This window comes from Mustela erminea, chromosome X (genome assembly GCF_009829155.1).
Source record: "Mustela erminea isolate mMusErm1 chromosome X, mMusErm1.Pri, whole genome shotgun sequence".
NCBI classification, from domain to species: Eukaryota; Metazoa; Chordata; class Mammalia; order Carnivora; family Mustelidae; genus Mustela; species Mustela erminea.
In genome coordinates this window covers 20,075,715-20,101,851 of record NC_045635.1, presented here as the reverse complement: position 1 = coordinate 20,101,851, position 26,137 = coordinate 20,075,715, and the positions used below count along the sequence as shown (strand labels likewise).

Here is a 26,137-nt window from a genome sequence, read left to right as displayed (position 1 = left end):
GCCCCTTGCTCAACATGGCCTGCAAAGCAGGACTCCTGCCCCATCTGCAACCTCACCTCCAAACACTCTCTCCTCCCTTGCTGCACTCCGGCTAGAGCAGCCTTCCCTCAGTTCCTCACCCTGGAATGCATCTCCCTGGAATGCTTATCCCTACAATCCCTTTGCAAGTTAGCACCAGCACATGCTTTTCAGATCTCAGATCAAGTACCAGAGGCTCAGGAAACCCCTGATTCTTCTTCAGTCTAGGCACTGTGATTCTTCAGAGGACCTGTGTTACTGGCAATCACAAATTTGCATTCCTTTTGTTAGTACTATTTTCTTTTAGAATAGCATGATTTCTCATTTGATTATTTGCTTAAAGGCTTTCCCCCACCAGACTGAAAGCTCCATGAGGACCAGGGCCTTGAACACTTAAAACAACAACTAAATCCCCAGCACACTGGCACCGAGCCCAACACAAGTAGGGCCTGGTGTCTTCCTCTGGGCAAATTATGAGAAACAATAGTACATCGTAAAGGTGCTTTCTAACTGGAGCGTGTAGTAGGAATCACCATCATCTGGCAGCCTATGACAAGTGAAAACACAGAGGCACAGAATGACTGACTTGCTCAAAGCCATACAAAGCAAATATGCAAGGGGGTGAGTGTGGCACCCTTGGCTTCTGGTCCAGGCTTCCTTCAGTGCTACTCTAGCTTTTCTGTGTGGTTTTTGCTCCCACAGATGATATTTTCTCTTATTTACTAGTAAGGAATCATGGGTTTGGCCTCCTAAGCTCTAGCTCTAGCTTTACTGGAATCATTACGTAAGGCTTTCGTCTCAAGCCTGCAGGTCACAAGCAATGTCATTTGTCTCCATTTCCCTCCATGGTACACACTCAGCAAATATTATTTGAAGAATTTCTGGCTATGAGGCAAGAATCAGTAATTGAATTAAATATATTCACCCACTCTAAGCCAATCTTCCACAAACAAGTTATTTTTCCTGCCCCCTCAGGACATCATTGAGAAAGAAATACACGAATTTTCCCTGTAATACAATTATCAGCTGTCTATCGCACCATGCCAGGCAGTCCAACTTAAATAGAACGTACACCCTACCCTGTTGGCCAGTGCACAGAAATATTACATGTGGCCTTAAGAACAATGCACATTATTAATAGCCCATGAGCTTATCCCTTTCCCTAAGTGCCCCCTCCCCAACCCTCCTCCTCCCTCCTGCACAGGGCTGAAAATATAGTCTGTGGTTAAGTCAGCAGGGGCAAAAGCCCCTGAAACAAATATAGTCAAATGTCTGACACTCCAAATTATGACCAAAACCTAGTATCTCTGCTACATTCCTGTCCCACTCGACTCCTAGCCCTATGGGAAGAAATCTCATCCCTGGCCTCAAAATTTAGCCACAAGTTTTTTTCAGTGTGAAATAATAATGCCAATAAAAATAGGTAGTAGAAAACTAATGTGTGAATGTGTAAAGAAGAATTAGGAATTCCAGACACCACACAAAAACCATTTCTGGAAATCATTCATGCTTTGTTGTTCTTTTCAAAATGCAAGTAGAGACTTCAGTTACTTTGTATTTCATTTTGCCTTTTAAGAGCGAGGGAATTTTCATAGAAATTTTTAAAATTTTTCTGAGACTCCAATATATTCAAGTTTAAAAGGGACATAAATCAATTCAATGAAAAAATTAGTAACAAAAATGATCCAAGAACAGGCGTACAACCCGACACTGGCACTAAATTTCAAAGTAGGTCCAAGATCTCTAAAACGATGACCACAGGGCTCAGGAATCCCTGGCTTAAAATCAAACAGCTTCTCAACACAAACACATACATAAAGCCATTCTTCTCCCCGCCTTCCCAAACTCCCACAACTTACCAAACTCAGCTCACTGTAATTTAACACAGTATTTACAATATGGCAAATTGACACAGGCTCACACGGACTACTGAAAGGATGAAAGACAAACAGAAGGCACTAATTCTATTAGTCTTCCCTCAGTTAACCAAGCCTGAGCTATAAAAAAACCCCAACCAGCTTGTTTTGTTTTTAAATTTCAGATGGAAGTGTCTCTAAAGGGTCTGACTGTACGGCTGTGAAAAGTATGCTCAAGCCACCAGACGGTACAGGCTGCTGAAAGCAGGTTCTTCCAATTAGCAATAAATGTACCCAGCACGGCTCAGGCAAGGAGGCTGTGCAGTGACATCTTGTACACCATCAGGTTCAAACACTGGGGCAGCTGAACCATCTGGGGGATGGGAAACCTGCAAGACTGCCAAGCACGACCTTGTCACCCATAAATCTATTACCTGGGCAGATGAGGAAAGGGCCAACTGGAGAAAAGATCAATATTTCGGTTAGCAGTGATCCTTTCTCTTTAATCCATAGATATCTGCAATTTGTGAAAAGAGGAGGGAGAAAGGATGTGGGAGAAAAAAATAAAGTTATACAGTATTTTCCCCTTTCCTTAAGAGTAGTATTATCCAGGAAATTACCTACGCAGACTGACTGTAGAACCAGACAATTAAGCCTTACGTCAATTTCTACGCCACTGGTGAATAGTGGTTAATAACTTCACACTTTTCTTTTTGTCTCTTAACAAGGAGGGAATGGCACTTTCGAAATCATTACTGCTCTGTCATTTTGGTTCTGTGCCAAAGCACGGAGCTTTGGAACACCTGTCAAATAACACGCAACTTGTGAAAAAGAAACATATACCAAAACTGGTTTATATAAAATGTTCACATATGTAGAAACGGGACTGCGTTTTGCTTAGAAGAAAGTCGCTGTTTCTGGTGGGGGCTGAGGAAGAAAGGAGATTTCCAGGACTCATTTACGTGAGTCAAGTTAGAGTTAAGAAACTCTCTCTGTCTCAGCAGAGATCAGGAGAGCTGACACAACGTCAATCTTGTAGCATTTATCTCTTCATCCTCAGCCACATCCCTGGTGGTTTCAGTAATTAAACAGGTAAAACTTAATAGATGAAAATACCATCCGCACCTTCTCAAATAAGAGTGCCTAGTAAAAAAGTACTAAGTACCCTTTTTCCTATTCTGAGTATCCAAACCATTCTTGTAAACTCAAAATAGGCTTAAATATCAAGATCTTATTTTTAAAAAGTACATCTCCTCCACAACCACCAACCCCCAACTGCAGACACTACTACCCCAGTACGATCCCAGAGTCACAGCAAACCAGGACCCACCTTGTCAGGCATAGGGTTAGGTGCTAGGTGCAACATCAAAACATACAGACAGTGATCCCTCACGAACTGAAGGGAAGTGTAGACTGGAGAATAGAGAAATCATGGAAGGCTGTAGGCTTTTGTTTTATTTTCTAGTAAAAGAAAAATTTTAAGTAATCATATTAATTTATGCAGACCTATTCTGAAATCTAGTAGTAAAACACCCAACGTGTAAGTTTTTTAAAAAGGCGTTAATTCACAATGAGACTAACGAAGCTCAACCTTCCTTAAAAAAATAAATAAACCCTGGCACTTTTCAGGTTAGTACTGAGAAGATTCTAAAACATGGGAGAGGCCAGCCCACACAGCCCCGGGACCACCTGTTATCCTCGCTGGTACCCGGAGGTGGGATGTAACCAATGTGTGAGGAGAAGGGGGCGGGGCGCTGCTTCTTGACAAACACTGGTAGGATCAGCAGGAACAGGGCCTTCCTTGGATTCTCCAAAGCACACCTAAGACAAAGATGAGGCAACCATCCCAAAACCTCAGGCAATGTAAATGCGATAAAGAACAAAGTCCACTGGTATCTCCTTGTTGAAGCTTTGTCCTCTTATGCTCAAGGACCCCAGCCTGTTCCACAGGCAGGTCTTAACCCCTTTCATCTCCCTCTTCCCAGCTACCTCTAACATCAACCGCCTTCTGTCCTCCTAAACCTACACATACCTTCTGATGTTTGGCACCATAAGAGTACACACAGGTGGATGTCCAGGCCTTTTGGAGGTACTAGTTTCCAACTACTAAGAAAGAAGGATATAGGCATTCTGAATTTATTTTTAGAAGTCTAAAGTTCTGTTACCATCTGTCATCATACAGCGCTATTACAATAGCACTGACCGTATTCCCTATGCTCTACCTATTATACTTATATTATACTATGCCTTACTGTGTGGTGACACTGGGAGCTACACTTGTGGTGAGCACAGCATAAAATATAAACTGTGAAATCACTATGTAGTACACCGGAAACTAAAGTAACATTGTGCGTCAACTATACTCAGATTCAAACAAAAAGTCTAAAGTTTTGGCTATTTTGAAAGAAAGTATATGCCAGTGTTTTCAGGTATTAAATTCAAACCAGGCGTAAATGTAACCCACTTATTTATTTGATAATTGCAACAATGTGTTAGTAAAGTATGAATTATTCTATATACTTGAAATCTCTTGTAATAGCATTTCTCTCAAATTACTGAATGTCTATGTTATCCTAATTCAGACCAGCCTTCCATGGGTTATTGCCAAATTAGTGCTTATTCTTACATTTACCAACACTACTTCCATTGACTTTCAGAAAGGATACAGAGAAATGAACAAGCAAATGTTGATGTTAACTACTCGAAGTTCATCCCTATAAAAGATCTGCCGTTAAGATGCTACTTACTTGACCAGAAACAGGTGTTTTTACAGAATTTAAGGGTATATGAAAAGAACTAAGGCTCCAAAATAAGTATTAACTTATTCTATGAAGAATCTCAACTCATTCCATTTGAATCACCACAGATTCTGAATTAGTGTGAATTAATGACGCTGAATAGTGTTACCAGTTTTGAAAAACTGCAAAGAATTTAGAACCCAAGCCCCCCTGAAATACAATAAAAAGGGAATAAAAAGTGTCTCTGACTTAGAATTTTATAATGTAAACAAATTCAAAAGGGAAAGTCTGTAATCACTGAAAAAGGATATTGCTTCTTTTTAACATAAAATATATTCTGCCAAAATATATTAAACCTTCATCTCAGCCTTAAAAGAAATTCTTTTATTAAAGAAATCAAAATGTTATTAGATCAGTTGAAGTTAAAAGTAGTCTTAACTGTAGCTATGAGGATTCTGGAGAAAGAAGTAGAACCCTTCCCTCCTACCTACCCCCTTCCCCAACACCGCCCAGTTTCCACGGCTCTGGTCCGGGAAGAAAATTCTTCACAGTGCCATGTTTTAGGTGACAAAAGCATACATTTTTAGGGCAAAAGTTTCCCTTCAACCTACAGAAGAAGGCAGGAAGGAAATGTTGAAAACCAGCAGTTCTTCATCTTCTTGGCATCAGGTTCCCCTTTGAGAACGCTTAAATGTCATAAACCCTCTCCCCACAAAATGTGTACACATGTACAAAGACACACAAAATGTTGCATACAACCTCAGAGAATTCACAGACCTCTCCTGCATTCCACTTGGATTGACAGAAGTTCTCCTATGAAAGAAAATCTAAGCCAAAGAGAACTTCAAACATTCTATATGTCCAAAAGATCATTTTCCTTCCTTTTTACTACCTTTACTATAATCACTTCTATTTTAATCTACTATGACTGAGAGTGTTAGAAAGGAGAGTGACTATCCTATTATTCATGACTCTCTTTTAGATCAGCGGTTCACAAACTTTTTTTCTGTAAAAGACCATAAAGTATGTATTTTAAGCTTTGTAGGTCATTAGTTTCTGTGGCAGCTACTCAACTCTGCTGTGCTTAACACCAATGCAGGCCCAATAAAACGTTATTTACAAAAAACAAGCAGTGGATCAGAGTTAGCCCATGGGTCACAGCTGCTGATCTCTAGAATAGAGGAACAGGTTCAACAACTCCATAAGGAAGCACAGATAAATACAATTAGGTTCCTAACTTATAGCATCCCTAAAAAATAATTTCTAGAAGGATTAAAGATCTAAATAAGAAAAAAAAAACTGAAAGCTAGGCACTCTGCATCACTGGAGGAGGGAAAAGATTTCTTAAGAAAAGAAAAATCAAATTATATGCCATTAAAATAAAAAAAAATAACCTTTTGACATTCAAAGACCACAAATAAAGTTAAAGGAAAAGCCAGAGACTAAAAAATATTTGCAACACAAATGACCAAACAAGGATTAGCCTTTGAAAATCTAAGAAGAAATAGGAAGAGACATAGGACCCAAAGAAAGGGGGTACATATATACATACAGGCAAATCAGGCACAAGAACTGAAGAGTTCAAACAAATGAAAAGCTGCTCAACTTAACTAGTACTCTGGAAACGCAAATTAAAAGCACTATGAGATACCATTTCAGACTCATCTGGCGAAAACCACAAATTCTGAGAAAAAAAAGGGCTAGCAAGGATATGAAACACTAAGGATTACACAAGGAGTATGTTTACAAGTTTACAGTGAGCTTAAAATCCCTCAAAAGAAACAACAAATTCGAAGAGGCAAAACTGCATGTCAAAGTCATTTCCGGGGATGCCTGGGTGGTAAAGTGGGTTAAAGCCTCTGTCTTCGACTCAGGTCATGATCTCAGGGTCCTGGGATCAAGTCCCGCATCGGGCTCTCTGCTCAGCAGGGAGCCTGCTTCCCTTCCTCTCTCTCTGCCCTGCCTCTCTGCCTACTTATGATCTATCAAATAAATAAATAAAATAAAAAGAAATAATTTCCAATTCTCTTCAGATTAACCACAGATACCATGGCTGAGGGAGTCAAGTCTGATGGTCCTACAGACACAGATATGAATTTGGCTATTTGAAAGAATTAGCTTGCTGTGATAAATTAAATGATTGCTGTTATCAATAAAATGTCAGAGTGCTTGTGGGTGTGCAAGTTCCACTCTTGGTGATATAGGAGAGAAACTCTTACACATGTGACACTATACTGTAGCACTATTTATCTAGGGAAAAAATACAGGGAATACTTGGAAACCTAAAAACGTGGACAACGGGAGAACAAAAAATTCCCTGTGCTCTACTGATTCACTGAAATACTACACAAGAGGTAATATCAGTAAGTCAAATCTAAAAATGCACCAACATGGATATCCTTAAAAAGTAGAATATAAACTAGGGTTTTTCCCCTACTTTTCCTCCTCTGCTTTTTTTTTCAGCAAAGAAATATGCACAGCATGACACATACATGGTAAAAACTTCTAATATACCACAGGAAGAGAGAATCAGTTGTTGTAAAAGCGAAAAACCATAGGCAAAAAGCACAATATGAACCCCGAGAGAGCAGTTACCTTTGAGGAAGAGAAAGAAATGAGAGAGGGTACGGGGAACCAGTCTTTAGATATCTCTATAGTAATTTGCTGCTTTTAATTATCTTTTAAAAACTATGCTTTCTAAGAAAAAAGACTGGAAAAGTGAAATTTTCTCTTATTTCCAGATAAAGATGAAAGTCTCCCTTAGCACTTAATTATAAGATTCTCCATATGCATTCATTCTCTTTCACCACGGACACCAACAGAGGCCTCCTCTTGGGCCCATTCTGAAGGGCTTCTGACAGGTGCAAGCACAATGCCAAAAAATTCCCAGGAAGGCCTGCCCAGACTGCAATATTTTCATGCAATGATTTGGATACATTTTCTAAGTGCACAAGTTTCAGCTCTGAACACCAATGAAAGCTAGGCAGTCTACAACTGGTTGGCAAAGACTCATGTCAGCCTGCAGGGTGAGAAACTAACAACACATGGGCTCTACACACAAATAAGAGAGCATACGTTCACTTTAAAACACAACCAGAAATCCAGGCCAAAAATCATTTTATCAAGAGCACAGAAATAACAGACTGCAGTACTAATTATTCCATAAAGACAAATATTACCATTACACTAAGGATTATGCAATAAGTATGCTTATAAGTAAAGACTAAGTTTAAAATCCCTTTATAAAAAATCCAAATTATCTATCAGAATCATTTCAATTCTCTTTCAGTTAGCCTGATACTGTGACCAAGTCATGCACTGTAGTTTCACAGCCAGATATATGAATTTAGCTATGTGATAAAAGAATTTGCTTGCTATGACACATTCAGTGATTGTTCTTATCAATAAAAACTTTGTTCAAGAAAATCACCATATTTAACACTAAACAGATTAGACTATTACAATCCTTTGGTCCAGTGTTAGCCTTTAACAGTTTCAAAATTAATCAAAGTCAAAAATTTGGACAGATTTCTGTCACTAAATGGCCTTCACTATTGTTCAGAGAATAAAACCCTTAATTGATTAATGATCTCAGGGTGTCTATCGCCATCTAGTGAACAATCACTTCAATTACTACACCAGTCACTTGACAACCCAATCCGTTGTCTGGGTGGTTTAAAATCGAAGTCCATGTAGTGCTATCAACTTGCCTAGCATCTTTTTTGGTCTCTCTATACATACATTGAGAACAAACACAAGTACAGGCGATATTTATACTGATTCACTTTTGAGTGTCTATAAACTTAAGTTTCCATATTACTTCTCTGGAAACACTGACTTCATTATTTTTAAATAACTTGCACACTATGAGGTCTCTCATACAATTCTTTAACCATTAACTAATTCCTCTACCACCGAGCAATTAAAAATCATAGAAGAGCTTAAAGTGTGAAAAGATCACACCTGGGAAAAGACAATATTGATGTCCATTTGACACAACTATTAGCATTTTTATTATAAACCTGTTTATGAAAGTACAATTAGTAATTACCCTGAGTACTCTAGCAGCCATAATACATTTGATTACAGAAATTATTAGGTCACCAGAGCCAAAACTGCATGATTCCAACAAAACTGAGCACACACAAAATAGACTTAAAAACAAGAAGGGAGTGGGGCTTACAGCCTCCCCAGACTGTGTATTAATCCATATTCAAATGTAAAATTTTATAATCTTTTCAGATGACATGCTACCACATCTCCTTCTCATTCATTGCCACTTGAGCCTTAATCTAATTGATCCTACAACAACTTGAAAAGCAAACAACTTCTAAGATCTTCAGGTTACTGAATTATTTTGTCCATTCCATCTTCTTACAAAAAAGACAACTGTGATCAGTTACAAAGGTATTCCAAATTTCAGCCAACTGACTCTCATTTTATACTTCACCCCTCCTATCTCTTTAATAATCAAGAAACATTTGAAATCACAAAGACCTAATAGTATATATGGAAAATGCTAGTAAACCCAAAGATCAACTACCACAGAGAATATTTCTATCCACCTGTGCTAATAATTATCACCAATACTTTAACAATCAGTTTTATTTTAGGAAATAATTTCTGTAGGTGGCTTTGAATCTTCTTCTAGAAAAGATTTCCAGGGAGCAACTGTGTAATTATTATTTCTCATTAACCTCACATTACTTTCAAGGCTGACTTTCCGCAGTTATTTTTTTTTTTTTATTTGTGAGAAGGAGCAAAGGGGAAAGAGACAAGGGGGAAATGAGAAACCAAAAATTTAAATCACATACGATTATTTCTATATTTGTTTGAAACTCTTTGCCTTTCAGTAGAAAGCAGAGGGGATTTTTTTATAGTTTACTAAGATTTGTTACTGCTATATTTTATACAACAAGAAAAATAAAAATCGAGTTTAAAGACCCTATTAAAGATCAAGCTAAACAAAAATACTGCCCTTAAAATACAATGGATTAGGGGAGTCGGGGAGATCGCTGGACAAATTTGGGGCTTATCATTATCAACAGTGCCCTTTTAAGCTTGTGGATTTCTGAGCCAATGCAGAAAATGTAACAACAGGGATTTCCCAACAGCAAGAGGCACTCTCCAAGGGAGTAAATTGTCAACTATTGCCTCTCGTGAGAAACTTAAGAGTAACCTTGATCCAATCTCAATAGTCAACCTATGTATTATCACCCAGTTGGGGCATAGTGAGTGCATTTCCTAATACAAAAATAAGATGGTATTCTATCAGAAGCCACTGGATACATACACAGAAATAAAATTTAAATAATTTTTAAGTAAACTTAGCCTAAGAAACTGAATACATCCTTCCCTCACTTCAACTAGCCCCTAAAATCCCTGTATCTTCCCATGTAAAAAAGGGCCTGTGTCTTGAAAGGAGTATCAAAAAAGATGTCCTTCAAGGACTAAGAGGTAGAATATAAAGCTAGAAGCACAGCCATGAAAGACATGGTGAGATGGGGCAGACAAACCTACTGTAGTAGAAGCCTTACAATCAGGAAAAAAATGGCTTTCAATTCAAAACAGTTACTTACTATACTTCACCTCTTTGAGTCTTAGCTTCCTATCTGCAAAAGGGGGAATGTTATGAACCATACCAATGAATTCTTAAGGAAAAAAATTCATCTGGAAGCTTCTCACATATTGCTGGTGTTTAATACATGTTTCGCCCTTCCTCACTGTGCCCTAAGTCAAGTCTGTGAGACAGGGCTGTCAAGAGAAGAATGGCTCTGAACATCCTGTTTGTTTCATGCCAGCCAGACTGCCATTGACCAATACAGGAGCCACTAGCCACATGTGGATAATTAAAATTCATTTTAATTATAATTAAATTAAACTCAAAATCCAGTTCCTCCACAAGTCGACACTAGCCAGACAGCAAGTGCTCACTCACCTACTTGGGCCTACTGTATTATCTAGAGAACATTTTCACCATCTCAAGTTCCACCAGACAGTGCTGGTCTGGACTCTAAAGGAGGGGTCAGGAAACATGTTTCCTGAAATGGGAAAGATGGCTAATATTTTAGGCTTTGCAGGCCAGGCAAGTCTCGACCCTGACTACTCAATTCTGCTATTGCAATGCAAAAGCAGCCACAGGCAAAACATAAATAAGTATGGCTGTGTTCCAATAAAACTGTATTCACAGAAATAGATAGGGGACTGGATTTAGTCCATGGGCGATGGTTTTGCCAACCCCTATGCAAGATGGTCTGACTTCAGACCCTCAAAATTAATATTCTGCCCATAACCATGAACTACTTCCTTAAGACTGAGTAGTCTCAAATCTACTGAGGGGAATCAATAGTTTACTGGAGTGAAATGGAATCCGGTATTTAACATAACTACTCTTTTACAAGTTAAGAAAAATTCAAGCATGTGGGGTTAAAGGAGGTAAAGCTTATAGTGTTTACAAAGTGACAGTATCTCAAAACTGTTTGGTATCCGACTCACCTTTCTAAAGCCAACAATTCTCAATCCGTAACTTCACTCCTCAACTATTCCTGGAATTGTGGACTTCTACATCAAACTACTTAACAGGCGTAGAGATCTATTACAAATCTCAAAGCCAAAAAAGAACTCCTAATCCCTCTCTCCCAGATTTCTCCATCTTAGTAAATGGCTCCATAAGCTAACCGGCCGTGGGACTAAAATGGAGGCATCCTCCTCGATATCCTCCTTTCCCTCACACTCCAACCTGATAAAATGAGCAACCAAACTATCTCCCTTATGTCACTCATGTCACCTCCTAAAGAACCCTTCCCTGACCAATCTAAACTAGCCATCTTAACATTAAACTAGCCCACTACCCTGTTTTAATTATCTGAATAGCATTTACTTCTATCATATTCTTATTTTTTGTGTTTATCACTCATTTACAGTCTATTTTCCCAAACTACCCTCTCCCCAACCCAAGTCCCCACTGCATGCCACTCTACACCCCCTGCTCTACATAAAAATGTGACCCTCATGATGCAGGGGCATCTTAGGTCTTGCACAACACTCTACCCCCATAACAATGCCTGGTATAGAGTAGACACTCAATAAATACGCTCTCTCAATGGATGAATGAACACATCCTTACTTAAAAAACTATCTGTCTCGAATTTGTCCTAAGAAAGGGGCATTTGAATCTATATAACTGGGCAACAAACTTGGCTCTCCCAGATTATAACAGGTCATAGTTAAAAAATAAACTCATCTTTAGAGATGTTATATCATTTACCTCCCTTCCTTTGTATGTCACCAAAGCAGCCAGTGGTTTGGCGTAAAATCTGCTGTAGGAAAATCCCAGGCAGCCATACATACTGTTTGCTGTGAGCTTCAAAGCCTTCTGTCGAATGTCATACTGCAGGTCACACAAGGACAAAAGACAACAATATTTGTAGATGCTTAATCATTACATTAGAAATCTTTTTATATCACCAAAGAAAAGGAGAAACCCTCAACATCCCTGGAAAAAAAAAAAAAAGACCTGTCAACACACTCAACCCATCCTCCCAGATCCATGATTCCCTGATCTTCTAGAAGCAAGTCAACACAGATTCCAAAGCTCCCAGAAGTCAGAAGGATTTTATTCATATACAGCTTTGCAGACAGAGATATCTTCCACTCTGAGGCATTCTAATGGTTTTTTAATGGTTTCCTGCCCACAAACTTAAAATAAGCCCATGTAATTACCCACAGCATCATGTTTAAATCATTCCCAGATAATCAAAGTCTGAAAGCTGAGACTGTCATTTCGATGTCTCTTAGTGAAAAGATATACCTGAAGAACAAGGTCTGGATTTAAGTCTTGCTGTTTCATTAGTTGTTTGACTTGTTTTCTCCTCTCTACCAGCTTCCGGATCTCTCTGGGCAAAATGCCCATTTCTAAGTTTGGGTCTGGCAGCTCAGGAATCTGTTCTTGTTCTCCATCCTGATGAACACACAACAGAAATTTCAGAAAAATCAAACTATCATAAAAGAGATTTCTAAAATAATATTTTGTGGGAGCTTTACGTGATGATTAAATCTTGAAAAGCTACTTTCCTGCTTAAGCATAGGTCAACAATATGTGGGTGGGAGAAGAAAAAGCAGAGAACAATGTCCTCTTCTCCCACTTCCATCAGCCTCATTCCCAGTATCTCCACCCCTCTCATTACTGATTAACGTAGATGTCATTTAAAGGGATCAATTTTTATATATACTCCTCTCTTCAGCAAGTTTGGGGAGCAACATATTTGGAGAAACTGCTTCTAAAATAAAAACAGTGACACCTCTAGGATTTAAAAAAATGCAACCTAACTACAGTTTTAAGTCAAATGTACTCTCAAGCAAAATGCCACACAACTTTTACAACTATGGAGAATTGTGGCAATTTCTGTAAATGTTCTACAATAAAAACTAAAACCCTAAATACTAAATCAGCAAATTTCTGATTTTTGAAAAGTAACCAGCAGTCTTCTTATACTAAATTTATAGAAGCAAAAAGCAAGGAAAGCATTAGACCATTTTTCTGAAGCTCTATTAATTCTATTAACAGGCCACAGTGAAAAGCCAGGCATGTTTGCCCCTTCAAAGGTTCAGAATTAAAAATAAACGTCTTGCCTTCAAGTATATCAACTCAATGCCTTTTGATAACCCAGCCTTTACAAAGTATCTGATTTTATAAAGATCAATATTTTCAAATGAACAATCTTAAAATAGTAACAGGGACCTATTGTTTTCCAATACAGCAGATGATGATAGCAAACCTATTAAAGAGATCTTGGTACACAATTCCAATTTATTTATAACAGCTAGAGAGGTCAGATAAAAAGTTAACTGAAAGGATCTGGAGTCAGGAAGTTTACAATCCATGCCCAGCTCTCCCACCACTAGCTGTGTGGCACTAGCTATTTTGAAGACTACACAGAAAAATGATACAGAATCTACAAACTGGCTACATGTATAGTATTTCTTAGGTGACCTTCAAGGTCCACTCCAACTCTTAAATGATTCTCTTATATATCCAGAATCCAAACTGGAGAGCTCAAATAAACAAACCAGTACAGTGGGACTCAGGAGGCTGGATCATGACGATTATCACAAGGCTGACACAGTAGCAGGACAGAGCCCCATGAATATTATTTAACCAATGTAGTCACTACCTTTTGGGGATGTCTACCCAATACCTTCTCTGGACAATTATCCTCTACTACCACAGAAAGACCCATCCTTGGCAACTGTATTTGTACTCTGTAAACCCATTCCTGTGGTCACAGCTGATGGGAACAGGTGTATCACCGGCCTAAGCAAGCCTTTAAGATTCTCTCTTCTAGGAAGACAGAACTGGGGCTGGAAAATAGCTCCCAAAGCATGTAGTCAGAATTAAAAGACATGTAAAATCAGGAGCAAGAGGACAGACATCTTCGGCCACATGTACAAAGAAACAGAGAAAAACAATAAGAGAGACAGCGTATTACTTTACATCCTTTACTGTTGGAGAACCACATCTACCAGCAGTCAATCATATAAGCCTTATATATGAAGAACCACACATTAAGTTATTAAGTCCTATATAAAATTGTTGACTAACCACTGGTTAGATTAAATCAATGTGAAATAATTCAAAGCCATTCTTTTAAAAAGGCTGTTTGTGTGCTCGCGTTGGCAGCACATATACTAAAATTGGAACGATACAGAGAAAATTAGCATGGCCCTTGCGCAAGGATGACATGCAAATTCGTGAAGTGTTCCATATTTTTTTTTAAAAAGGCTGCTTATGAGTACAATCAGTAACAAAGCCTTGCGTGACCAAAATTTAGAAGAATTTAAAATATAAAATTTGAAAGAATAAAAATAGCAAGTGTTCGAGATGATGTGGAATGACTTACAGTCATGGCTAATGGGGGTGTGTAACACGGTATAACTACTTAGGAAAATAATTTGGCAGTTTCTTTTCGGTTAAACATCCACTCCTGATACAAACCAGCTAATTCCCTCCCTAGGTATTTATCCCCCAAAAATGAAAGGACATGTTCACAAAAACACAAGAATAAGAATGTTCACAGCTTTACTAACAAAAGCTAACCTCAACAGGACACCTGGGTGGCTCAGTCAGTTAAGGGTCCAACACCTGATTTCAGCTCAGGTCATGATCTCTCATGGGTCCTGGGATCAAGCCCCGAATCAGGCTGAGCTCAGCAGGGAGTCGGCTTGAAGGTTCTCGCCCTCTACCCTTACCTCCCTGCTCACTTGCTCTCTCTTTCTTTCTATCTCTCTCTCTCTCAAATAAATAAATAAATCTTTTCAAAAATAATAACACTGAAAGTCCAAATGCTCATCTCAGGAAACCAGATAAAGTATGGAATACTTCTCAGCAATACAAAGGAAAGAACTACTAATAATGCAAGAGCATGGATGAATCTTGAAAACATTACACTGAACAAAAAGCCAAATCCAAAAGAGTACATACTGTATGGCTCCACTTATATGAAGTTCTAGAAAAATCAAAACTAAGCGATGGTGATGGAAGTCACATCACTGGTCGACTGATGGGAGAGGGGCCTAATAATAAAGGTACAAAGACATACCAAAATAAATGGGATGAAACTAACATAATCCTTGCAGGGAAATTTATAGCTGTAAATATCTATATTAACAGAAAAGATCTCAAATCAATAACCTAACTTTCCACCTTACAAAAGTAGAAAAATAAAGTTTAACTAAATCAAGAAAGCAGAAAGAAGGAAGTAATAAAGATTAGAATGGAAATATAGGACAGAGAGAAAAATCACCAAAACCAAAGTTCGTACATTGTAAAGATCAGCAAAACTGACAAACTTTTAGCTATGCTGATAAAAAAAAAAATGACTTGGGCGCCTGGGTGGCTCAGTGGGCTAAAGCCTCTACCTTCGGCTCAGGTCATGATCTCAGGGTCCTGGGATCAAGGCCCACATCGGCCTCTCTGCTCAGCAGGGAGCCTGCTTCCTCCTCTCTCTGCCTGCCTCTCTGCCTACTTGTGATCTCTGTCTGTCAACTAAATAAACAAAAATCTTAAAAAAAAAAAGTTTAAAAAAAAGTTAAAAAAAATTTTTTAAAAATGACTCAAATTACTAAAATCAGGAATAAGAGGGATATTAGTAATGATCTTAAAGAAATAGTTATAAGTGAATAGTTTGAACAATTTTATACCAACAAATTAGATAACCTTACATTAAACAAATTCCTAGAAAGACACAAACTACCAAAATGGACTCAAGGAAAAATAAAAAACCTGAATAGACCTATAACAAAGATTGAATTGGAAATTTAAAAAAAAAAAAAAAGACAAGCCTTACGACCAGTTAATTTCACTAGTGAATTCTACCAAATATTTAAAGCAGAATTAACATTAATCCCTCACAAATTTTCCAAAAAAAAACCCCAAGAAAACAAAAAACCAGAAGAGGAAGGAACACTTCCCAGTTCATTCTATGAGGCCAGTATTATTCTAATACCAAACAAAACCAGGCAAAGACAAAACAAGAAAAGATAGCTATACATCAAAAGCCCTTATGAGTACAAGAGAAAAACTCTTCAATAAAATACTAGCAAACTGAATCCAGAAGCATTCAAAAAGGATTATACACCAAGACCAATTGTAACTTATCCCAGGAACACAGGCTGGTTCAACACATGAAAATCAATATCATTTACCACATTAAAAGAATAAAGGATAAAAAGTGCACGATCATCTCAATATATAAAGAAAAAGTGGTTGAGAGAATCCAACACCCTTTCATGATAAAAACATGCAACAAACCAGGAACAGAAGGGAACTTCCACAATCTGATAAATACAAACTATGGAAAACCCTTAGTTAACATCATACTTAATAGTGAAATAAAGACTGGATGTTTTCCCCCTAAGACCAGGAACAAGACAAGTGTGTCTGTTCTTGCCAATTTTATTCAATATTGTATTGAAGGTTCCAGCCAGGGCAGTTAGATGACAACCCAGACCCCAAAAAAGAATAAATATAAGGCATCCAGATTACAAAGAAAGAATTAAAACTACCTCTATTGGCAGATAACATGATACCGTATGTAGAAAGTCCTAAGGAAAAATCCTAAGGAATCCACAAAAATACTAGAAGTGATAAATGACTTCAGCAAGGTTGCAGCACACAAGATCAATCAATATACAGAAATCAGTTATATTTCAGTACACTAGCAATGAATAATCCAAAAGTAAAGAAAACAGTTATACTTAAAATATCATAAAAAAGAATGACATATTTAGGAATAAACTTAATAAAAGAATTGTACTGTGAACTTTCAGCAAAAAATGAGAATGAAGTACTAATAATTGCTACAACACAGATGAATCTTGAAAACAGTAATGCTAAAGTGCTATAGCTACTCTGAAAAGCAGTATGGAGGGTATGGACGTTAAAATCTTGCCATTTGCAACAATGTGGACTGAGCTATGGTGTATTATGCTAAGGGAAGTCAGTCACTCAGAGAAAGACAAATACCATATGATTTCACTCATATGTGGAATTTAAGAAACAAAATAGACATAGGGGGGAAAAGAGGGGCAAACCAGAAAACAGACTCTTAACTGTAGACAACAAACTTAGGGTTGCTGGAAGGTAGGTGGGCAGGGGCTGGGCTAGATGGGTATTAAGGAATGCACATGTGTTGCACACCGGAGGTTGTATGTAAGTGATGAATAACTAAATTTTACTCCTGAAACCCATATTATACCATATGTTAACTAGAACTTAAATAAAAATTTGGAAAAAAAAAGGGGGGGGGCACCTGGGTGGCTCAGTGGACTAAACCTCTGCCTTCGGCTCGGGTCATGATCTCCGGGTCCTGGGGTCGAGCCCCGCATCGGGCTCTCTGCTCAGCAGGGAGGCTGCTTCCCCCCACCCCTCTCTCTGCCTGCCTCTCTGCCTACTTGTGATCTCTCTCTGTCACATGAATAAATAAAATCTTTAAAATTTTTTGAAAAACAACAACAACAACAACAATATGCTAAGTGAAATAAGCCAGACACAAAAGGTCACATGATTCCAGTTACAAGAAATGTCCAAAACACACAGATCTATAGAGGCAGAAAAATTGGTGGTTGCCAAGGACTGGGAGGAATGGAGGGACAAGAAGGAGGGTACAACTAAAAGGTAGGGTTTCTTTGAAGTATAATGGAAATGCCCTCAAATTGACTGTGGTGATGGTTGAAAATTCAGTGACTGCACTAAAAGCCCTTAAAGTGTGTACTTTAAATGGATGAAATGTATGTGAATTACATCTCAATAAAATTGTTAAATAAAAAGATATAGAAACACTGTGAGTTTCCATCTACTCAACCTCTCCCTTTTTGATCACTTTTCATCTTTAGACCACTAAGAAAGGAAACATTATATACTTAAGAGGAAAAACTAGAACACTAACCCCTCTGGTTCTCTTTCTTCTTTAAGCACGCTTTTAATTTCGATTTGAAGAGGCCTCATATAAATACAAACCTCTGTAATTTTCTGTGCCTCTGAAGCAACTCTTTGCACTGTTGTAAAACAAATGTTGAATTCCTGAATGATGGAAGGATACAAACTGTTGAAGTCCAGGAGCAAAATAAACTTATCATAAAAACCTGCAACAAAAAAGCCACATTACAAAAAGTCTTTTTAAAAAAAGCAGATGGGAGAGGGGTTAAAAAATAAGTCAGATTTGTCAAAACACAACATTAGAAGTACTGTACAATGAAGTACATTAGAAATGATACACTAGGAAATGGAGCAACTTATACCAAAGGAAAAAAGTCATCAACTATCACTCCATAAAAATGCCTTGTATTATAGTAAAAACTCAAGTCACAAAAGAGGAAAGAAGACAATGTGTCTCACCTTGAAACCAACTACAACAAACGATCCCTTCCACAGCAGTCTCCAAGTACACCATTATGATGGGCAAACACCTTCTCCTATCGATTACTTCAGATACTCGTGTCTGAAGTGTTGTAAAATTCTCCTTCAGGCAAGTATTCCCTCCCATCTACTGTGCCACCTTGACTCCCAAAATGTTTAGTGATCCATACCAGTGAGTAGTTGGATATATATTTTCTTACCATCATACTTTCATTTTTTTAAGATTTTATTTATTTATTTGACACAGAGAGAGAAAGAGACAGTGAGAGAGGGAATACCAGCATGGGGATCAGCAGAGGGAGAGGGAGAAGCAGACTCCCTGATGAGCAAGGAGCCTGATGTGGGGCTTCAGCACAGGACCCTGGGATCATGACCTGAGCTGAAGATGGACAATTAATGACTGAGCCACCCAGGTGCCCCACCACCATACTTCCCAAGAATAAAATGGGAAGCCCACTCACCTGTACACAAACGGTGTTGAAAGCAGACAAGAGATGTGTGAATATGTATAAATGTCAGTAGTGGAACGATCCACCCTTTTCACTTGCAAAGGGTGAACAGAAAGCTACTGTATTCCTCTAGGACATTTATAAAGAGTTATCTTCACCTTAAGAAGAAACTGTATAAAAATAAATGTCCACTATTAAGAACATAAAAACAACAACAAACAATTACTGATAGCATACTCTGTGTCAAGCACTATACTAACAATCACTTTGTTCCTTAAGTCCCTGTGTGGTAGATACTCTTTTATTTTTATTTTTTTTTAAAGATTTTATTTATTTATTTGAGAGAGAGAGTGAGAGAAAGAACACGAGAGGGGAGAGGGTCAGAGGAAGAAGCAGACTCCCCGTTGAGCAGGGAGCCTAATGCGGGACTCGATCCCAGGACTCCAGGATCATGACATGAGCCGAAGGCAGTTGCTTAACCAACTGAGACACCCAGATGCCCCAATACTTTTTTTTTTTAAAGTCTAGTGTAGTTAACATACAGTGCTACACTAATAAAAGAGTAGATATTATTCCTACCTCTATTTCACAGAAGAGGAAAGGCAGGCTTACAAAAGTTCAAGAGGAATCCCAAGATCACAAAGGCAGAATTTAAGCCCAGATCTATCTAATACCGAAGGACTATTGATCTGTTTCAAAACAACTAGGAATAAATTCATTTTGTCAAAAATGTCTCTGACACAGAGTTCAAGTTAGCTGATAAAATTCCATTTTTCCTGTACAACAATGTAAATATACTTAGCACTCCTTAACTGTACCCTTAAAAATTGTTAAGAGGGAGGGCGCCTGGGTGGCTCAGTGGGTTAAGCCTCTGCCTTCAGCTCAGGTCATGATCTCAGGGTCCTGGGATCGAGTCCCGCATCGGGCTCTCTGCTCAGCAGGGAGCCTGCTTCCTCCTCTCTCTCTCTCTCTCTCTCTGCCTGCCTCTCTACCTACTTGTGATCTCTGTCTGTCAAATAAATAAATAAAATCTTAAAAAAAATAGTTAAGAGGGATAAAAAGAAAAAGATCCTTTCTAACTCTGTGTACCACAAAACATCTTCTTTGTCATTAATGACAAGGGGGAGTACACTCCTGTTCAAAAGCTCAATTTGGTGGTTACTGTCTGTACTTTCTTGAACTCTGCTGTCCAAATGAATTGGTCCTGGCAGCTCAGGCAGAGGCTGTACCCTCTACAGTAGACGGGAGAAGACAAAGACAAATACCTATATACTGGACTAGGTGTTAGCAAACTACACACAGACCGAATCCAGCCTACCCTGTCTTTTTGTACCATGCATGAGCCAAGAATTGTGTTTACATGTTTAAGTGGTTGAAAAAAAACTTCAAGAAAGAGTACCTCATGATACATGAAAATTATAAAAGATCTGAAATTCAATATCCACAAACAAAGCTTTCTTGGAACATAGGGGAAAAAAAAGATTTGTATTGAGGACAGACGTAAGACGGCAGAGGAGTAGCAGACTGAAATGACAGCAGATCCTAGGACTTCAGATAGATAGTTATCAAACCATTCTGAACAGCTACAAACTCAACAGGAGAAAGAAGAGAAGAGCAGCAATTTTATGAACAGAAAATCGACCACTTTCTGAAAAGTAGGACGTGTGGAAAAGTGAATCCAAAGCAAGGGAAGGTAGACCATGGGGGGGGGGGGCGGCTCCCAGGAAGCGGAGAAGAACAAAATCGAAACCTTTAGAAGTCTGCTCCACTGAGGGACATGGATCCAGAAGCTAAGTGGGCGGTAGAGCCCTCATGGGGACGCTGTGATGTTGGGTCCAGCAAGGTCACAAAAGGACTGGGGTTGTGAGCATAGCAGAGCTGCTAGGTGTTGGAGAGGGGAAGACGACTACAGAGACAGAGCTGAGGAGTGAGCTCTCAGCTTGGGGTTACCTTAAACTGTGCTCCATGGCACAGTCAGGTCACTGCACTTTGAGCAGGGACCCCACAAGTGACAAAACCGGGAGATTCACCTTCCTCCTCTGGGAGGAGAAATGCAGCAAAAATCCGCTGGGTTTGGAGACTCCAAACAGGGCCGTGAGCCAGAGATAGAAATGCTTAGTCACAGGTCGTGTGAACTTGGAGTGCGTCCAGAGACCAGGGAGATGGGAGGAATTGACTGCTTATTTCTGAGGGCGCACTGAGGAATGGGGCCCAAGCTCTCAGCTACTCCAGGCCGGAGATTGGGAGGCCAACATTTTCATTCCTATCCTCCAGAGCTCTACGGAAAGCATTCCAGAAACAGAAGCTCCGGAGAGCAAACTGGAGCAGGTTACTTAGCCCAGCCCTTGGCAAGGGCAGTGTAATTCCGCCTCAGGCAAAGACATCTGCGAATCACTGCAATAGGCCCCTCCCTCAGAAGATCAGCAAGAACATCCAGACAAGACCAACCTCATCTACCAGGGAGAACAGCAGAACTCCAGAGCTAGAGGAAACATAGAATTCATGCCTTTTCCCCACGATTGTTTAGTCTTGCAAAGTTAGTTTTTTTTATTTTTTTCTTATTCTATTTTGATAACTTTTCCTCTTTCCTCTTTTAACGTGTTTTTTTTTTTTTAGATTTTATTTATTTATTTGACAGACAGAGATCACAAGTAGAACTCAAATACATGGAGGCTAAAGAGCATCCTACTAAAGAATGAATGGGTCAACCAGGAAATTAAAGAAGAATTGAAAAAATTCATGGAAACAAATGAAAATGAAAACACAACCATTCAAAATCTGTGGGACACAGCAAAGATGGTCCTAAGAGGAAAGTGATACTAGCCTTTCTCAAGAAACAAGAAAGGTCTCAAGTACACAACCTAACCCTACACCTAAAGGAGCCGGAGAAAGAACAGCAAAGAAAGTCTAAACCCAGCAGGAGAAGAGAAATAATAAACATTAGAGCAGAAATCAATGAAATTGAAACCAAAAAAATCAGTAGAACAGATCAACGAAACTGGGAGCTGGTTCTTTGAAAGAATTAATAAGATTGATAAACCCCTGGCCAGACCTATCAAAAAGAAAAGAGAAAGGACCCAAATTAATAAAATCATGAAAGAAAGAGAAGAGATCAAAACCAACACCAAGGAAATACAAACAATTATGAAAACAAATTAAGAGCAACTATACGCCAGCAAATTTGACAATCTAAAATTCCTAGAGATGTACAAACTACCAAAACTGAACCAGGAAGACACAGAAAACCTGAACAGACCCATACCCAGTAAGGAGATTGAAGCAGTCATCAAAAAATCTCCCAAAAAACAAGAGCTAGGGCCAGATACCTTCCCAGGGGAATTCTATCAAACATTTAAAGAACAATTAATACCTATTCTCCTGAAACTATTCCAAAAAATAAAAATGGAAGGAAAACTTCCAAACTCATTTTATGAGCCCAGCATTACCTTGATCCCAAAACCAGACAAAAACCCCACCAAAAAGAAGAATAACAGAGCAATATCCTTGATGAACACAGATGCAAAAATTCTTACCAAAATACTAGCCAATAGGATCCAACAGTACATTAAAGGGATTATTCACCACGACCAAGCGGGATTTATTCCTGGGGTACAAGGTTGGTTCAACATCCACAAATCAATCAATGTGATACAATACTTAAAAGAACAAGAACCAAATGATACTGTCAATAGATGCAGGAAAAGCATTTGACAAAGTACAACATCCTTTCTTGATCAAAACCCTTCAAAGTGTAGGGATGGAGGGTACATACCTCAATATCGTCAAAGCCATCTATGAAAAACCCACAGCAAGTATCATTCTCAATGTGGAAAAACTGATAGCTTTTCCTCTAAGGTCAGGAACACAGCAGGGATGTCCACTACCACCACGGCTATTCAACACAGTACTAGAAGTGCTAGCCTCAGCAATTAGACAACAAAAAGAAATTAAAGGCATCTGAAGCAGCAAAGAAGTCAAACTCTCACTCTTTGCAGATGGTATGATACTTTATGTGGAAAACCCAAAAGACTCCACTCCAAAACTGCTAGAACTCATATAGGAATTCAGTAAAGTGTCAGGGATATAAAATCAATGCACAAAAATCAGTTGCATTTCTGTACACCAACATCAAGACATAAGAAAGAGAAATTAAGCAGTCAATCCCATTTACAACTGCATCCCAAACCATAAGATACCTAGGAATAAACCTAACCAAAGAGGCAAAGAATTTGTACTCAGAAAACTATTAAGTACTCATGAAAGAAACAGAGGATGAAACAAAAGAATTGGAAAAACATTCCATGCTCATGGACTGGAAGAACAAATATTGTGAAAATGTCTATGCTACCTAAAGCAATCTACATATTTAATGCAATCCCTATCAAAATACCCATCAATTTTTCTTCAAAGAAATGGAACAAATAATCCTAAAACTTACATGGAACCATAAAAGACCCCTAATAGCCACAGGAATGTTGAAAAAGAAAGCCAAAGTTAGTGGCATCACAATTCCAGACTTCAAGCTCTATTACAAAGCTGTAATCATCAAGACAGTATGGTACTGGCACAAAAACAGACACAAAGATCAATGGAACAGAACAGAGAGCCCCGAAATAGACCCTCAACTCTATGGTCAACTAATTTTCAGCAAAGCAGGAAAGAATGTCCAATGGAAAAGAGACAGTCTCTTCAACAAATGGTGTTGGGAAAATGGGACAGCCACAAGCAAAAGAATGACCCTGAACCATTTCCTTACACCACAGACAAAAATAGACTCAAAATGGATAAAGGACCTCAATGTGAGATAGGAATCCATCAAAATCTTTGAAGAGAACACAGGCAGAAACCTCTTCCACCCCAGCTGCAGCAACTTCTTCCTAGAAACATCGCCAAAGGCAAGGGAAGCAAGGGCAAAAATGAACTACCGGGACTTCATCAAGATCAAAAGCTTTTGCAGAGCAGTGGAAACAGTCAACAAAACCAAAAGACAACTGACAGAATGGAGAAGATATTCGCAAATGATGTATCAGATAAAGGGCCAGTATCCAAAATCTATAAAGAACTTATCAAACTCAAAACCCAAAGAACAAATAATCCAATCAAAAAATGGGCAGAGGACACGAACAGACATTTCGGCAAATAAGACATCCAGATGGCCAAGAGACACATGAAAAAGTGCTCCACATCACTCGGCATCAGGGAAATACAAATCAAAACTACAATGAGATACCACCTCACACCAGTCAGAATAGCTAAAATTAATAAGTCAGGAAACAACAGGTGTTGGAGAGGATGTGGGGAAGGGGGAGCCCTCCTGCACTGTTGGTGGGAATGCATGTTGGTACAGCCACTCTGGAAAACAGCATGGAGGTCCTTCAAAAAGGTGAAAACAGAGCTACCCTGTGACCTAGCAATTGCACTACTGGGTATTTACCCTAAAGATACAAATGTAGTGATCAAAAGGGGCAAATGCACCCGAGTATTTGTAAGAGCAATGTCCACAATAGCCGAACTATAGAAAGAACCTAGATGCACATCAACTGATGAATGGATAAAGAAGAAGTGGTGTACATATATATACACATACACACATACTGGAATACTATGAAGCCATCAAAAGAAATTAAATCTTACCATTTGCAATGATGTGAATGGAACTATAGAGTATTATGCTGAGCGAAATAAGTCAATCAGAGAAAGACAATTATCGTATGATCTCCCTGATATGAGGAATTTGAGAGGCAGAGGGTTTTGGTGGTAGGGAAGGAAAAAATGAAACAAGATGGGATCGGAAGGGAGACAAACCATTAGAGACTCTTAATCTCACAAAACAAACTGAGGGATGCTGGGGGTGTGTGTGGAAAGGGTGGTGGGTTATGGACATTGGGGAGGGTATGTGATATGGTGAGTGCTGTGAAGTATGTAAGCCTGACAATTCACAGACCTGTGCCCCTGGGGCAAATAATACATTATATGTTAATAAAATAATTAATAAAAAAAGCTTCGTATTAATTCATAACAGATGACTGGCCAACAAGATTTTCACATGAACAGAAGACAAAAATAAGGTCAAAACAAGACCTATTTGCTAACCTACAAAATATAATTCAGGTCTTGGAGTTTCTCAAGCCTAGGTCTGCATTAAAAAATTCCTTAACACCAGGGGAACCCCACCTGCTGCACAGCCTTACCAGCTTTGGGGTCCAATACCAAGCCTCCAGCATAAGCTGCTTTCTTACGTCCTTTCTTATATTTATTGGCATCTCCATCTATATCTTCATCTTCATCTCCCTAATATCAAATGGAAAAGTTAACTTCACCAGCCAGCAACTAATTAACAATTAAGAAGTTTTATGATTCCCCCCTTTCCAACTGCAATACACAACTCTAAAAACGTTCTTTAGTTTTAGCTAGTGGTCCTGCCTGCGGGGAACAACAGTTACTATATTATGTTCATAAACCCAAATGAATGCCAAGCATGGGAGTCACCAAAACACTATACCTCTGAGTTTATGAATATGCAAATTCTACTTTATTGAATTCACAGAACTTTTTATTTTTTAAATCAATGGATACTAAAATTACAATGCTTCATATTATATAAAATCTAATACAGTAAGAGTCCTCTTAAATTCATTATTCTAACAATCATGATATATAAATATTAAATATTTTATACGATCATTATTTTCACTAATGTGGACACCTTTAACCCACTGAGCCACCCAGGCGCCCCTAATGTGGACACCTTAAAGTAAGTTTGTCCATATACTAAAAATTCGTTTCCAAGTAGTTCGTTATTGATGAATACTCAACACTTCAGAAGTCAAACTCCTGTAAGTTAACATTCTCTATACCAGTTTTGATAATGTACATAAAACAAATACAAGTATTTGAATCATCTTAACATTAACTTCCCCTCTTTGAGTCAGTTGCTATCAGTGATGAAAAAACAGTAGCTAAGTTTTATTTCCAATATCATGGAGGCCATTTCAGAAAACTCAATGTGGTGACCTAATTCTATTAGCATATAAAAACACAACAAAGCCACAAAAAATAAAGGCTCATGCATTTAAGGAAATAAAAGGTTTAACTGGTATCTAACTCTGGATACAGCTAAGACGGCAAAACACTTTCCTAGTATGATCACCCTTCAGAGAC

The 26,137-nt window shown here is 38.5% G+C and overlaps 1 protein-coding gene and 2 non-coding genes across 3 annotated transcripts in view; 1 reads left to right on the top strand and 2 right to left on the bottom strand.

The window, feature by feature from the left end:
* Positions 1-26,137, bottom strand: part of POLA1 (DNA polymerase alpha 1, catalytic subunit) — a 302,939-nt gene that overhangs the window by 227,272 nt on the left and 49,530 nt on the right. Inside the window, exons 23-26 of the mRNA XM_032329645.1 lie at positions 25,168-25,267; positions 18,129-18,253; positions 12,423-12,572; positions 11,880-12,002 (exon numbers count right to left, since the gene is read on the bottom strand). Of these exons, the coding sequence (XP_032185536.1) occupies positions 11,880-12,002; positions 12,423-12,572; positions 18,129-18,253; positions 25,168-25,267 (498 nt within the window). The remainder of the gene's footprint in view (positions 1-11,879; positions 12,003-12,422; positions 12,573-18,128; positions 18,254-25,167; positions 25,268-26,137) is intronic.
* Positions 14,276-14,382, top strand: LOC116583745. The gene has a single exon (XR_004282859.1). It is a non-coding gene; the product is annotated as a U6 spliceosomal RNA (small nuclear RNA).
* LOC116583837 lies at positions 19,038-19,167 on the bottom strand. Its single transcript, XR_004282933.1, has one exon.